General features: G+C 46.9%; 1 protein-coding gene across 2 annotated transcripts in view; it reads left to right on the top strand.

The window, feature by feature from the left end:
* The window catches only part of CMIP (c-Maf inducing protein), a 173,473-nt gene extending 169,692 nt beyond the window's left edge, over nucleotides 1–3,781 (top strand). For both annotated transcript variants that reach the window (XM_065416378.1, XM_065416377.1), the window contains exons 20-21: nucleotides 341–411; nucleotides 3,405–3,781. In XM_065416378.1, coding sequence (XP_065272450.1) covers nucleotides 341–411; nucleotides 3,405–3,458 — 125 coding nt within the window. In that variant the 3' untranslated portion in view covers nucleotides 3,459–3,781. The remainder of the gene's footprint in view (nucleotides 1–340; nucleotides 412–3,404) is intronic.
* Nucleotides 3,782–15,982: the final 12,201 nt, after the last annotated feature.

The following is a 15,982-nucleotide window of genomic DNA, read 5'->3' as shown; positions in this document are numbered from 1 at the left end:
CATATTCTCCTGCACAGTATAAACACCCCCACAGTGTGGACTGATGTTATTCAAAATAACGCATAGACAACCAGTGCTCTTGAGAATAAAAGCTGCAGTTCAGGGCAGTGCTTAAATCTCTCTGAAGTCAATGAGGCTTAAGCGCATGCATTAAAGGCCTTCCTGAACTGGGATCAATATGCCATTGCCCAGTTTTGAAGTTACGTATTTTATTCTTAATAACTGTGCCTATATAAACCACTCTTTGTATATGCATTGCCCTATGGATAAACCAGAATTATTAAGTGGTTAGAGATAGGCCAGCCCATAAATATCTCTCTGTATGTTTTCTTTTTTTTAGCCATGAAAAGCCTGTGTAGCTTAAATATGAACAGCACCAAACTTTCAGCCGACACCTATGAAGATCTCAAGGTATTTCAGTTTTTGAGATCCATTTGTAAAAGTCAACCAGTAGTCTGTGAATATTGACAGCGTCCGCATGAAAATACTAAGACCTTGGATAGCTTAGGCCAGTATAATGTGTATCAAGGAAGTGGTGTTCTGAGTCTTCCGCTGGTAGTGGGATTGTTGGCGGCATCTTTATATATTTTTGTCCTCATCATTGGTAATTGGTGGGGCAGCCTTTGGGGAGACCTTGTATTTCATCTATTTGAAAAAAGAGATGTTCTGTAGTCCAGCAGGCATGGAGAAATGGATGATCTGGAAACTCCAGAAGAAGAGGTGGACATTGCCTAAATTCAGATGTCTGTGTGGAGCATCTAAACAGAGCGTAACAAACCCAGGAAGGTTTAAGTCAGGAAAAGCACACTGTGCAGCGTAAACTGTGGTTTTTTTGGGGAAAAGTGACTGCAGAAATAGCATTGGGAGGTTTTGTGTTTGTCTCTCAGTGACACCCACATCTAGTCTGCTGAATGAATAAGTAAAAAGCTGGGAATATGAAACTCAAGCCGGATTCTTTCTGGTTTATGTGCCATCAGAAATGAAATGTTCCTATTGCAGAATTTTGAATTGGGTCTATTAATGATGCACAAGCTAGAATAGATTCTAGTTCACTCTCCCAGAGCTGCGTGTGTCCTCTGGTGCTACCAGGATTAAAAGGAGTAGCAATTTAATTAGGAGATCTGACTCAGAATACGTACAGAAAATTAGACTGTTTGGGCAAAAAGGTGCCATTTTTACTTAGATGTTTATAAAGGCAGAACTCCTCTTTAAACAGAGCCCACCTGTGCACTGCCCCACACACCAAGGTTTGTCATGTTCAGAGTTTGTTGTCCGCATTCTTCCAGGGACTTCATAGACAGTGTGACATAATGCGCTGGAGTGGAGCAGGGATAGGGAAGCAGCCATGGGTGGATTCAGACAAGGGCTGTGTGAAGCGTGATGGTTCTGGTTCTCATGACTTCACACAGACTTTTTCTTCATTTCGGTTTTGAGTGAGTCACGTCTCTGGAGATTTGTAAACCCAGACACTCAAAATGGAACACCTCGTTCCATCGACTTTTGTGTCAAAATCTTAGATTGTCCTAGGTTCACACAAAAAGGTCGCAAACCTGGGCTGAGCTTTGAATTTGAGACAAGTCCTGGAACCAGCAGAATTTAAAAACTGCTTTGAGGATTCATTGCAAATGTACATCCTAGTTCTTGCTTTGGAGACAGAATTCACCTATAGACCTGATCACAGGACCATTATCATATGGTTTTTTCAGGGCTAGCTTTTCCAAACCTTAATGTGCATGTGCATCATAATTGTGCATGTAAAAAATGACGTGCCACTGCACACCTGATTTGTACATGCAGTTAACACATTTGCACTTGCATCAGGTACTTGCTTGAGCAAATTGTCATTTACTTGTCATGTACACACACGGTCATGGTCACTGACTATTGGGCCCTGAAAGAAACAACACCCTCCTGAAACATGGTCTGTTAAAATAAATTAGTTAAAAGAATTTCTGGTCCCACCCCAGCCCCTGAGCTCTCCTGACAGTTTCTGTGGCTTTACAGTCACATTTTCCTGTTTTGGTTCTGCGCTGCCCTGACGCTGCATGGCAAGACCCACACAGCAAGTGATAATATGGGGCAAACAGCAAAACCTGCATGAAGTGTTGCCAGTTGCACAAAATTAAGCAAGCTGAAATAACAGATACACAAATCATTTTCCCTCTGATCCCTTTTACTTCCATTCATCTGAGGGGACACTTGTAAAAGTAGTAGGGGAAAAAATCCAGACAGAGGGTGACTTTTCAAAGAGAGAGACCAGCTTTCCCTTAGGCACTTGGTTTTGTATCTGTTGGGAATTCCGATTTCAAAGTGAGTATATTTTTTGATTAAAAACCTTTCCTCCCCACCCCACGCGTCTTTGGGAGGATTCAGCCCCCAAACCCTTATAGCAATGATGACATTTCCTGTCCACCCCCCTCCACCAGCGACACACTTGCGTGCACACAGACGCCCACATATGTACTAGGCAGGCTGAACCAGACAATAAATAAACACCCACAACTGAAGTCATTGCCTAACTGAAAAATTATTTGCTGGCAGTGTCTGTAGTGTTCTGACTAGCTCTTATCGTAATATATGTGCACATAAATCTTAACGCAGAGGTAATAATCACTCCTAGAAACTTCAACAACCCCGTAAGGCGCTAGTCTAATTAAGTGTTTGTTTTTAGAGAATTATACAATTGCAGTAAGAGACCATGGAAATGCAACTGACAAATAGCAACAACACAAAGAGCCTGAGTCTGATCTCACCTGCATCCGTAGAAATTGGGAGTAGCCCAGAGAAGTTGATGGAACTACACTTTAAGTGAGATCAGAATTAGACTAAAAGTCATTAACAATTTTTGGGATCTTTATAATAAATTGGGGTGAAGGGGTGGGAAATTAGGATACGAGAGAGAGAGGGAGAAGTGTGTGATGCTGTGTATTTTATTATGCGACTACAGGAGTGTCAGCTGATTGCTTTTACAAATGTCATTTTAAGGTTTTACATACAGCAAGTTGTGTTAATCGGTTATAATCAGAACTAAAGACCAGGATCTGGTCCTTATCTTGCATCTATATAATCCCATTGGCTCCAGTAGAGTTGCTCCTAATTTATATTGGTGTAACTGAGACCAGAACCAGGTCTCATATGTCTTTAAACTGGGTTTCTCATTGTTTCTTGAATAAGGCCTCAATCCATCAAGCAATTACACATGTGCTTAACTTTACAGGCAATAGGGCTCCTCATGTGCATAAATTAAGCACGTGCTTAAGTGTTCACAGGATCAGGGCCTTTCTGGGGTGGCTATTTGGTTTCGCTCATTGCACCAACCCTCATATTGTTCTGACAATGCAAACTTGTGAGAACCTCCAATCTTATCAGTAATTCTGATTTTTTTTCCTCCCCTTTCAAAACAGGCTAAATTGCCCAACCTGAAAGAAGTGGATGTGCGCTACACCGAAGCCTGGTGAACTCTCTCTCTCTTTAGCTTCTGACAAGAAGAAAAAGATTTTAAAAACAAAACCAGAAAATAAAACAACTTTTGGCTAATACCTGTAGAGCAGTGAGTTCTGGGACTTCACTTCTAGCAGTTGTGGTTGTGAGATAGAGGAGTCGCTGTGTGTGGGGGAGGGTGAACTGAGCATGCCCAGACCCTGCCTAATTCTTTCGGCTTTGTAATTTCAAAATCAACATAATTTAAATTGGAAAAAAAAAAGACTTTGTAGCAGCAAGAGGATTCTAAAGAGTGGGGAAAAACCCCATCCTTTGTGGATTTTATTTGCCTTTGTGTTTTATGCTGTGTGGAGGAAAAAAACAGAATACATCAATTTCTCATGGTTTTAATTGGGTTCCCTCAGCTGGAGTTCATCCATTAGGAACTCCTCCTCCTTCACCGTGTTTGTTCCAGGAAGGCAACCTATAAAACATCAAGAGAAGATAAAAAAACAACCCACATGATTTGCACCTCTCCCTGTGTCCTTGCAATTGTTATGCAAAGTAATTTTGTTGTACATAAGATTTACATAATGCACCTATTTAAAAAAATGGTTCACAAATAACAGGTCTGGGACCTGTCTTTTATTTATGAATTGTTAATCCTTTTACCTTTTTTTTTTTTTTTTTTTTTTTTTTTGCATATAGTACTGTATTAACTAGTTTGCTGTCTTGGTTTTTTTTTTTTTTTTTTTTTTTTTTTAAAGCCCTCCTTGAGGAATTGCCTGTTAGTAGTGCATACCGTACTATAATCTCACTCTGTGTCAGAACCCTCGCTCCACTGCATTTCTGATTTAAAAATGCCTCTAACATCATGCAGTCAGAAGGAAAATATATAAAAAGAGGGTGTGAAGGGAGAGGCGCAGGTATTAATAAAAGACATAACTTTCATTCCTGAAAGACTGAAATCTTTCTCTTAGCCTTTTCAAGCCATATCAGGGTTAGGGTTTGGGTGGGGGCAGGGAAACGGTGTCAGTCATTTTACCAATGAGATATTTACACAACTTGGTAAATTTCACAAGTCACCTCTGTCATTTTCTGTTTACGTCCAATATTTCAAACAAAAGTTCTCCTGGAATTTCGTGCATAAGCTTTTTCTTTCCCCCTTTCCTTTCATCATGCACGCATTGTTTTGCATGTTCCTCTTGGGAGAGTGAGAAATAACATTGTCACTGATCTAATGGCTCTGCCCTGTCTGTACATGTGACCACTACTTTCCAAATCTCTCTCCCCCCCCCCCCAATTGCTTAAAAAATGATAAACAAAAATTGTGGTTTCTTTTATAAATATGCTGTTGGCTTTTTTTCATAATGAGCCTTTGTTGTACAGAGCAGCTTGGTTTTTTTTAAATTTTTTTCTTTCAGTTTAGCACTGTTATTTTATTCTTGAGCACCTCAAGATTTAACATACAGCCAATGTAATTTTTTTATATATAAATATATATAAATATATATATAATCTTCAATGGAAGCCAGGCTTTTGTTGCAGGGGTGGTTTGTTTGGGGGGCTTTTTATTTTATGGGTTTGTTTTTTTTTACTTTGTTGCTAGATAGATTACCCCTGCCCAAATATTCTTACCAAAAAAAAAATAGAGAGAGAGAGAGAGAACAATTGGTTTAAGTCTTAACTCACTTAGTGTGCCAGGTTTTTTTTTCCCTCTCAAATCCCAAACCTGTATAAGAACACAGCACGGGAAGAAAAGAATAAAATAAATAAAAGAAAAATTATGCCAACGTTTTTCCTTAGCACTGTTGCTTTTACCAATGGTTTACTACTGTTCTGTAGCTGTGTACAAAGAGATGTGAAATAATTTCAGGCAAAAATAAACTGTAAGTGAATATCTTTTAGCTGCATGCTTTGTGCTTTTTTTGACTAAAGCTCTCGCACTGGCTGGTGGCAGGGGAATATCTCTGATACTTCCAGGAGATGAAGAATGGCTTTGTGTTGAGGCACTGGACTGGGTCTTAGCAGATCTGAGTTCAATGCCCTGCTCTGCCACAAATTTCTTTGCCTCAGCTCCCGCTCTGGTAAGATAACACCTGTGTTGTCTATATATAAATTGTAAGCTTCTTGAGGTGGGGCAGTTTCTTATTCTGTGTATGTACAGCGCTTAACACTATGGAGCCTCGCTCTCACTTTGGGCTTCTCAGCACTTCTGCAATAAAAACAATAACAATAATAAAGGTGATTGGCATCAATAGAAGAGCCTAAGTAGATAGAACATAACCAGCAAGTCAAACTATAAGGTTAGAGCACTGTGCTGGGACTCAGGAGACAGGAGCTTCTATTCCCAGCTCTGCCACTGGTTTGCTAGGCGAGCTTGGGCAAATCACTTCACCTGCCGCTTGCCTCAATTTCCTCATCTGTAAAATGGGGATAATGATACTGACCTCTTTTATAAAGCGCTTTGAGATCTACTGATGCAAAGTGCTAGATAAGAGCTATGCAGTGGTGGTGTAGTTGTTTTGGTCCCAGGATGATATTACTTGGGCCAATAAAAGATATTCCCTCACCCTCCTTGTCTCTCTATGTAAGAGCTAGGCATTATTATAAGAATTAGAGGCTGCACTTACATTGCTTTGTTTTATTACTGGTCTTTGTATGGATTAGTCCTTGTGAAAGCTGACTGACGGCTCTGGAGGCTGGGTGCAGCCCGGGAAGTAGTAGTGCCAGCTTTCCTCACCACCTCCAGCCTTAACCTGGGGGCGGGCCCTGTAGAGCTGAGAGGATAGTTAAGTCTCCATGCCGGTTCAATCCTTGGCACCTCCAGTAGAACTGATTATCTGCTGAAGCATTCCTAATACACACACACACACAACTGTGGGCTGCTATCACAGGAGCAGCTGTATGGGTGGATTTTTGAGATGTGGGCACCACACTGAGACTGCCAAATTCAATTCACATAGGGCACCAGACAGCTTTTGGATGGAAACAACTTTCAGCTATTACCAACCTTGGTTGGCTTTGAATTGGTGACTTATGGGTGACAGACTCACATATGAGTTCCCTAAGCCAACCATCCAGTCCCTAACCCAGGTCTTCTCTACACACACCTGGCAAATAGCTCCTGTGGGGCACTCAAAGCAGGGAGCCCTGGAAACACTGCGGCATTTCCGGCTCCAGAGCGCGCTGCTGATAAATTGGAGATAAGCTTCAGAAAAGCATCCAAAAGGACTCTCTGATCCTGTGGAGATTTGCCCATCATCCCAGATAACCCACCACACAGCGTGCGGGCAGGATGCGAGCAAAGCATCCAACCATGGCCTCACAAAGGCAGTGCTACGTCTAGACAATTATCAAACCCTCCTTGCCTATAGTGAACCCGGCTTCCCCGCATCCTCACTCTCCCCTCGGCTAGTGCTTCCAAGTTCCTTCCGAGTCAGTTACTGCTCAGAAAGGCCATAAGAGCCAGGTGTGCAAACCTACCTTATTCCACAGCTCAGACTGTACACAACTGAAGAAGAGTGTTTGAGAATCGTCCCTCCCAACTGGGGAAGCACAGGCCGGACAGCGATGTACCGAAATGGAGAAATCGGACCTTCTCCTCTTCCCACTGAATAAATGGGAGCTTTGCCGTGGGCTCCGCTCTGTGACCCAAGAGTGGCCAACCCCTCCATCCCCAAGCGCCATGAAAAGGACTTGCAGGAAGGTGGGGGTTGTGTGTTTGCAGAAGGGAAAGGACTTGGGGTTCATGCAGCTGTGGATGGGGGAGGGGCTGCGTGTTTGCAGCTCGGGGGGGAGGCTGGTCCAGTGTTTCCAGTGGGGAGGTGGTGTCTACGAGGCTGTCTCTACCCGGATGTGGTGTGCTGGTGAGCCCTTGAGCTAGAGCTGTAGTTCCAGCTGGGGTGGGAGCTCATGGGGGGACCCTGCTGGGCGAATCCATGAAGCAGCATTTCAGAAAAGTTTCCCAAAGCCCTTTCATCTCAAGGCAGCTGAAAGAGCAAACCCGGGGCGAGCAAAGCCAAGCTGCTGTGCGATGCGTTTTCTAGTCCTCCCTGGAGATCTGCTGGATCTTCCGGTCTCCCAGTGAAAGAAAGCCGCACAGTCTAGCTGCCAGAACCTAGTCACCTGAGCTCTGGATGGGAGCCAGGAACCCTGGTGTTCTGATCCGTGCTCTGACAAAGCCTTCCTGGGCGGCCTTGGGGCAGGCATCTCCTGTCGCTGTCCCCATGGACTGTGCCAGAATTAGACCCCACATTTCCTTCTCAGCCACCGGTCTAGCTCTGAAATCACTAGTAGGTGAGTATGCTGAGGGTGAGTGTAATCCTCCAAGTACCTTCCCCCTCACACAGACGCCCCTGCCTTCGCCTCTCCATCTCCTGGGAGAGCCCCCACACCAGACAGTGTGTGTCCTACTTACTCATGGGCTGGTCTGGCTTCACTGAGTCTCTCTGGGCTCATTTACCCGAGTCCCCAGGACCATCCTGCTGATGTAGACTCGCTTCCTTCCTGAGGGAGCGGGTGGACCTGACAGCTCAGCTTGGGGGGGTGGGGAGGGATCCAACAGGGGCTAGGCAGTGTCACTCCAGCCTCACTGCAGACAAGAGCCTAACCTGACTTTCCTTCTGGCTGCCCGGGATGACTTCCTAGCACAGTGACCCATAGCAGCTGCTCCCCAGTCCCAGTAGAAGTAGCCTGTCCCCAGAGGCCATGGGAATTAGCTATAGTAGTTTCCTAAGGGAGAAAAGCAGCTGCAATTTCCCTCTGAATGCTGGAATACGGGTGGTTATTTTCATAGGATTTTACTAACTGCTCCTCACACTTCTTTCCTTGGTAGGCTAGAGGAGAGCCCCAAGCTGGTGGCCTTACTCATCCTGCTCCTTCCAACACGGTGCTGATGTGCAAAGCAGAATCTTACACGAGCATCTGAATAAACGTTTGCTTTTCTAAAGGGTGCAAAGCGCTGCTGGGCATGGCCACTTGTCTCACAAAGCGCCCGGGTGAAGGTGGCTTGGATTACAAACCATGTGCTTCACGTACTGCGAGAAGATGCTTTGCTTATTAGCAGCTCCAGCTTTTGCTGATTTAGAAAGGTGGCACATGCACCCAGATTTCAGCAGCCTGAACTGCCTCGCTGTCATTTTGAGAAGATGGAAATGTGGCCATCACATGCCGGAGCCTAAGGACTCGGGAGGGTCAAGGCGGTGTACAGCTATCTAGGAGACCGGGGGTCAACCTTTACCAGACTGGTAATATTCACTAGTAGACAGAACAAAAGGCTGGGAATCCTGAGACCTGGGTTTTATATTCCAGGTGTGTGTGTGTGTGTGTGTGTGTGTGTGAGAGAGAGAGACTTTGAGCAAGTCCCTTCTCTATGTACCTCAGTTTCCCCATCTGAAGAATAAATGATTCTTCCCCCCCCCCCCCTTTTTTTTTTTTTTTTAAATAAAGCGCTTTCAGACCAGTAATTGCTCATTCATGATTATTCATCTCTTTCCCCCAGGCTGGTAAGTCAAACAAAAACCAAAAGAAGCTAGAATGATGACAAATCTGTAACTAAACAGAGGGATATCTGTGGTCTCGCTAACTTTTCAGTAGTCATGTCTGTGCAAGTTGCCTTTGGCATCCAGCCAGTGACAACAGCAAAGAAACTATCTTAGAACTTTCCAGTGATCACACCAGGTTAGTTATCGTCAGATCTGGCAAATAGAGGGAGAGTTGTGCAAATGGACTAATCAGAGCTGACATCGTGCACAGCTCTTATTGAGGAGATGTCCGGCGGGTGTTAGCACTGCATTCTGCCTCCTTAAAATTCCCTCTGCAGTTTCAGTTGAATATGGTTGTGACGTGATTCATAGTCTTTATAGAAATATGCTTATGATTTGAATATGACATAACTAAGATATATTTTCTGCAAGATGGCTCATGTAAGATAAGTTATAATTTACCAAATGTGATTATCCAATTTGTCTACATGTATCATTTCTGTATATGGAGTTAGGAATATTGACTATGTAACAAAGGCTTCCCGCCTTATGTAAATTCAATTTAAGGCTGGGGACGGGGAGTAAGGCAAACAGGAAGGAACTGAGCGGCAGGAAAGGCAAGGGCTGAGTCCAGACTAAGGGTATGTCTACACTACGAAATTAGGTCGAATTTATAGAAGCCGGTTTTATAGAAATCGGTTTTATACAGTCGATTGTGTGTGTCCCCACATAAAATGCTCTAAGTGCATTAAGTCGGCGGACCGTGTCCACAGTACCGAGGCTAGCGTCGACTTCCGGAGCGTTGCACTGTGGGTAGCTATCCCACAGTTCCCGCAGTCTCCGCCGACCATTGGAATTCTGGGTTGAGATCCCAATGCCTGATGATGCAAAAACAGTGTCGTGGGGGGGTTCTGGGTACATGTCAGGCCCCTCCCCCTCCGTCAGAGCAACGGCAGACAATCGATTCGCGCCTTTTTACCTGGGTTACCTGTGCAGACAACATACCACAGCAAGCATGGAGCCCACTCAGGTCAGCTCAGCTCAGCGTCACCATATGTCATCTGGGTGCCGGCAGACATGGTACTGCATTGCTACACAGCAGCAGCTAATTGCCTTTTGGCAGTAAACGGTGCAGTATGACTGGTAGCCGTCATCGGCTATCTGGGTGCTGGCAGACGTGGGACTGCATTGCTATACAGCAGCAGCTCCTTGCCTTTTGGCAGTAGATGGTGTATTACGATTGATATCCGTCATCGTCATATTCCTCAGTGAGTTTGATCAGAGGCACCTGGGCAGACATGTTTTGTCTCCTGGAGACTCAGTCCTGCCGGCAGTCCTATTGAACCGTCTTGACGATGATGGCTAGCAGTCGTAGTACAGCATCTTCTGCCAAGCACCCAGAAGATGCCGATGGCTATCAGTCATGCTGCACCGTCTGCTGCCAGCCTAAGATGTAAAAAATAGATGGACCAGATTTGTTCTGTATTCATTTGCTTCCCCCTTCCTCCGTGAAATCAACGGCCTGCTAAACCCAGGGTTTTGAGTTCAATCTTTGGGGGGGGCCATTCTGTGTGACAGTTGTTTGTGTTTCTCCCTGATGCACAGCCACCTTGGTTGATTTTAATTCCCTGTACCTGTACGCCATGTCGTCACTCACCCCTCCCTCCCTCCGTCAGACAATAGTTTTGCGCCTTTTTTCAGCCCAGACGCCATAGCACTGGGATCATGGAGCCCGCTCAGATCACCGCGGCAATTATGAGCACTATGAACGCCACGCGCATTGTCCTGGAGTATATGCAGAGCCTGGACATGCCAAAGCAAAACCAGGCGAGGAGGCGATTGCAGCGCGGCGACAAGAGTGATGAGGAAATTGACATGGACATAGACCTCTCACAAAGTACAGGCCCCAGCAACGTGCAAATCATGGTGTTACTGGGGCAGGTTCATGCCATGGAACGCTGATTGTGGGCCCGGGAAACAAGCACAGACTGGTGGGACCGCATCGTGCTGCAGGTGTGGGACGATTCCCAGTGGCTGTGAAACTTTCGCATGCGTAAGGGCACTTTCATGGAACTTTGTGACTTGCTTTCCCCTGCCCTGAAGCGCCAGAATACCAGGATGAGAGCAGCCCTCACAGTTGAGAAGCGAGTGGCGATAGCCCTGTGGAAGCTTGCAACGCCAGACAGCTACCGGTCAGTCGGGAATCAATTTGGAGTGAGCAAATCTACTGTGGGGGCTGCTGTGATCCAAGTAGCCAACGCAATCAAAGACCTGCTGATATCAAGGGTAGTGACTCTGGGAAACATGCAGGTCATAGTGGATGGCTTTGCTGCAATGGGATTCCCAAACTGTGGTGGGGCGATAGACGGAACCCATATCCCTATCTTGTCACCGGAGCGCCAAGCCACCGAGTACATAAACCGCAAAGGGTACTTTTCAATGCTGCTGCAAGCCCTGGTGGATCACCAGGGACGTTTCACTAACATCAACGTAGGATGGCCGGGAAAGGTACATGATGCTCGCATCTTCAGGAACTCTGGTCTGTTTCAAAAGCTGGAGGAAGGGACTTTCTTCCCAGACCAGAAAATGACCGTTGGGGATGTTGAAATGCCTATCGTTATCCTTGGGGACCCAGCCTACCCCTTAATGCCATGGCTCATGAAGCTGTACACAGGCAGCCTGGACAGTAGTCAGGACCTGTTCAACTATAGGCTGAGCAAGTGCCGAATGGTGGTAGAATGTGCATCTGGACGTTTAAAAGCGTGCTGGCGCAGTTTACTGACTCGGATAGACCTCAGCGAAGCCAATATTCCAATTGTTATTGCTGCTTGCTGTGCGCTCCACAATATCTGTGAGAGTAAGGGGGAGACATTTATGGCGGGGTGGGAGGTTGAGGCAAATTGCCTGGCCGCTGATTACGCGCAGCCAGACACCAGGGTGGTTAGAAGAGTACAGCAGGGCGCGGTGCGCATCAGAGAAGCTTTGAAAACCAGTTTTGTGACTGGCCAGGCTAAGGTGTGAAACTTCTGTTTGTTTCTCCTTGATGAACCTTTCCCCCTCCCCCTCCGGTTCATTCTACTTCCCTGTAAACTAACCACCCTCCCCTCCCCCCTTTGAGCACCGCTTGCAGAGGCAATAAAGTCATTGTTACTTCACATTCATGCATTCTTTATTAATTCATCACACAACTATGGGGATAACTGCCAAGGTAGCCCGGGAGGGGTGGGGGAGGAGGGAAGGAAAAGGACACACTGCAGTTTAAAACTTTAACACCTATTGAAGGCCAGTCTTCTGATGCTCGGGCAATCATCTGGGGTGGAGTGACTGGGTGGCCGGAGGCCCCCCCACCGCGTTCTTGGGCGTCTGGGTGAGGAGGTTATGGAACTTGGGGAGGAGGGCTGTTGGTTACACAGGGGCTGTAGCGGCAGTCTCTGCTCCTGCTGCCTTTCCTGCAGCTCAACCATATGCTGGAGCATATCAGTTTGATGCTCCAGCAGCCAGAGCATCGACTCTTGCCTTCTGTCAGCAAGCTGACGCCACCTATCCTCTTCAGCCCGCGATTCAGCCCGCCACCTCTCCTCTCGTTCATATTGTGCTTTTTTGCACTCGGACATTGACTGCCTCCACGCATTCTGCTGTGCTCTGTCAGCGTGGGAGGACATCTGGAGCTCCGAGAACATATCATCCCGAGTCCGCCGTTTTCTCCTTCTAATCTTCACTAGCCTCTGTGAAGGAGAAACATTTGCAGCTGGTGGAGGAGAAGGGAGAGGTGGTTAAAAAAAGACACATTTTAGAGAACAATGGGTACACTCTTTCACGTTAAATTTTGCTGTTCACATTACACAGCACGTGCTTTCGTTACAAGGTCGCATTTTTCCTCTTATATTGAGGGCCTGCCGGTTTGGTGTGAGAGATCACTCACGCAGTGCCAGGCAACAGATTTCGGCTTGCAAGCAGCCATGGTAAGCCACAGTCTTTTGGCTTTTTTAACCTTCTTAACATGTGGGAATGGTTTCAAACAGTAGCGCCCTCATTTCCCATACCAAGCACCCGTTGGTTTGGCCATTTAAAATGGGTTTGCAATGTAAAAGGAGGGGCTGCGGTTTCCGGGTTAACATGCAGCACAAACCCAACTACCCCCCCCCCCCGACACACACCCAATTCTCTGGGATGATCACTTCACCCCTCCCCCCCACCGCGTGGCTAACAGCGGGGAACATTTTTGTTCAGCCGAGCAGGAATGGGCACCTCTGAATGTCCCCTTAATAAAATCACCCCATTTCAACCAGGTGACCGTGAATGATATCACTCTCCTGAGGATAACAAAGAGCGATAAGGAATGGATGTTGTCTGCATGCCAGCAAACACCGGGACCATATGCTGCCATGCTTTGTTATGCAATGATTCCAGACTACGTGCTACTGGCCTGGCGTGGTAAAGTGTCCTACCATGGCAGACGGGATAAGGCAGCCCTCCCCAGAAACCTTTTGCAAAGGCTTTGGGAGTACATCCAGGAGAGTTTTCTGGAGATGTCCCTGGAGGATTTCCGCTCCATCCCCATACACGTTAACAGACTTTTCCAGTAGCTGTACTGGCCGCGATTGCCTGGGCAAATTAATCATTAATCATTAAACACGCTTGCTTTTAAACCATGTGTAATATTTACAAAGGTACACTCACCAGAGGTCCCCTGTGTGCCCTCAGGGTCTGGGAGCACGCCTTGGGTGAGTTTGGGGGTTACTGGTTCCAGGTCCAGGGTGATAAACATATCCTGGCTGTTGGGGAAACCGGTTTCTCCGCTTCCTTGCTGTGAGCTATCTTCATTGTCTTCATCATCATCTTCCTCGTACCCCGAACCCGCTTCCCTGTTGTGTGATTCTCCATTGATTGAGTCAAAGCACACGGTTGGGGTAGTGGTGGCTGCACCCCCTAGCATGGCATGCAGCTCCGCGTAGAAGCAGCATGTTTGCGGCTCTGCCCCAGATTTTCCGTTTGCCTCTCTGGCTTTGTGGTAGGCTTGCCTTAGCTCCTTAATTTTCATGCGGCACTGCTGTGCGTCCCTGTTATGGCCTCTGTCCTTCATGGTCTTTGAGACTTTTTCTAATATTTTGCCATTTCGTTTACTGCTACGGAGTTCAGCTAGCACTGATTCATCTCCCCATATGGCGAGCAGATCCCGTACCTCCCGTTCTGTCCATGCTGGAGCTCTTTTGCGATCCTGGGACTCCATCATGGTTACTTGTGCTGATGAGCTCTGCGTGGTCACCTGTGCTCTCCACGCTGGGCAAACAGGAAATGAAATTCAAAAGTTCGCGGGGCTTTTCCTGTCTACCTGGTCAATGCATCTGAGTTGAGAGTGCTGTCCAGAGCGGTCACAATGAAGCACTGTGGGATAGCTCCCGGAGGCCAATAACGTCGAATTCCGTCCACATTACCCCAAATCCGACCCGCAAAGGCCGATTTTAGCGCTAATCCCCTCGTCGGAGGTGGAGTAAAGAAACCGGTTTAAAGGGCCCTTTAAGTCAAAAAAAAGGGCTTCGTCGTGTGGACGTGTCCAGGCTTAATTCGATTTAACGCTGCTAAATTCGACCTAAACTCGTAGTGTAGACCAGGCCTTAGACGGGAGTCTAGTTTGTAAAGAGAAATAACTGGAACTCTAAGCTACAGAAACTCTGCAGTTGCCTAAAACAACATTGAGGGTGAGAAATTACATTTTGTAACCTGTTTCTTGAGTGTATTAAGCTTAGTTTGTGTGTTTTGTTTTATTTGCTCAGTAATCTGCTTTGTTCTGTTTGCCATCCCTTATAATCACTTAAAACTGACCTTTTATAGTTGTTAAACTTATTTCTTGTTTATAACATAACTCAGTTTGTGCAATTCATCTCGGGGGGGGGGGGGGGGGGGCAACAAGCTGTGCATATCTTTCTCCACTGTGAGGGAGAGGGCTATTATGAGCTTGTGCTGTGCAGATCTTTCTATACAGCACAAGACAATATTATTTTGGGTTTACTCCCCAAAAGGGAAGTGCAGGTGAGTGCTGGGTGAATCCTCTAACACACAGCTGACTTCGGTCTGTCTGCGCAGCTGGGTGTGGCCTTGTGTGTGTGTGTGCTATAGAAGGCTTGAGAGCTTGGCACAGCTAGGACAAGGTGAGGAAACCCAGGCTGGTGGAACGGGCGGAACCAGTGGGACCCCAACACACTGGGTGGCATCCCGGATAGGGGGTGGTTTCAACCCTTCACACTGGTCCCTTTCTTCCCTGCCCCGTTGTGTGCTGAGGGGTTTGAGCTGTCCGAAAGCCGTCACGTTTCCCGTCAGAGGGAACTATGGAGGCGTGCAGGGTTGGAGTCCAGAGCTTTGTCCAAGCTACAGAATCCGAGTGTTGCACTGGAACTGGTGGGATAGCTCTGGGATAATTTGCACCAGTGCAGGGCATCCTGCAGCAGGTGCACTTACCCTATGGCCACTCAGCAGAAGGGCTGCGGTGTACTGCCATCTGGGTTCCTATTCCACAGTTCCCAGGACAGCTGCTTCAAGCACTGGAGTGCAGGAACTGATGGATGGTCTTTTGGGAGCCTAGGGAATGATGGGAATTGGAGTCAAACTCCCATACATCCCCGACAGCCATTTCCACAACGTATTTCCCGTCTCCAGGAGAAGCTAGAAAACCAGCACTCAGCCAGCCAAATTTGTGCTCAAAGGCCTGAAAATTCAGCACCAACGAGCCAGCTGAGGCAGAGCACGTGAGGAGCCAGCGAAGCGCCATACCTCAGCTTTGAGCTGCAAGCCAGAGTGATTTCGACCCAGCTTCACTTCCCTGGCTAACAGGCTCCAAGAACTACCTGTCCTGGACCCCTACTGGGCAGAGTGCCAATTTTGGGTCAGGACCACAGCAGCTGAGGAGAACAGTTGTTCTTTGAGTGATGGTCCCTATTGTATTCCACTGAGGGTTATGCACCAGGCGCTGTTCTCAAGTCTTACCCCAATCTCCTTTGGTCCCTGAGCTCCGTGCTTGCCCGAGGGCTGGACGAGATGGAGCTATACAAGCTGGGTGTCACCAGCACACCGAAAACACT

This window comes from Emys orbicularis, chromosome 14 (genome assembly GCF_028017835.1).
Source record: "Emys orbicularis isolate rEmyOrb1 chromosome 14, rEmyOrb1.hap1, whole genome shotgun sequence".
Lineage (NCBI taxonomy): Eukaryota > Metazoa > Chordata > Testudines > Emydidae > Emys > Emys orbicularis.
Note: the sequence above shows the minus strand (reverse complement) of the source record. Positions and strands in the feature narration are given on the sequence as shown.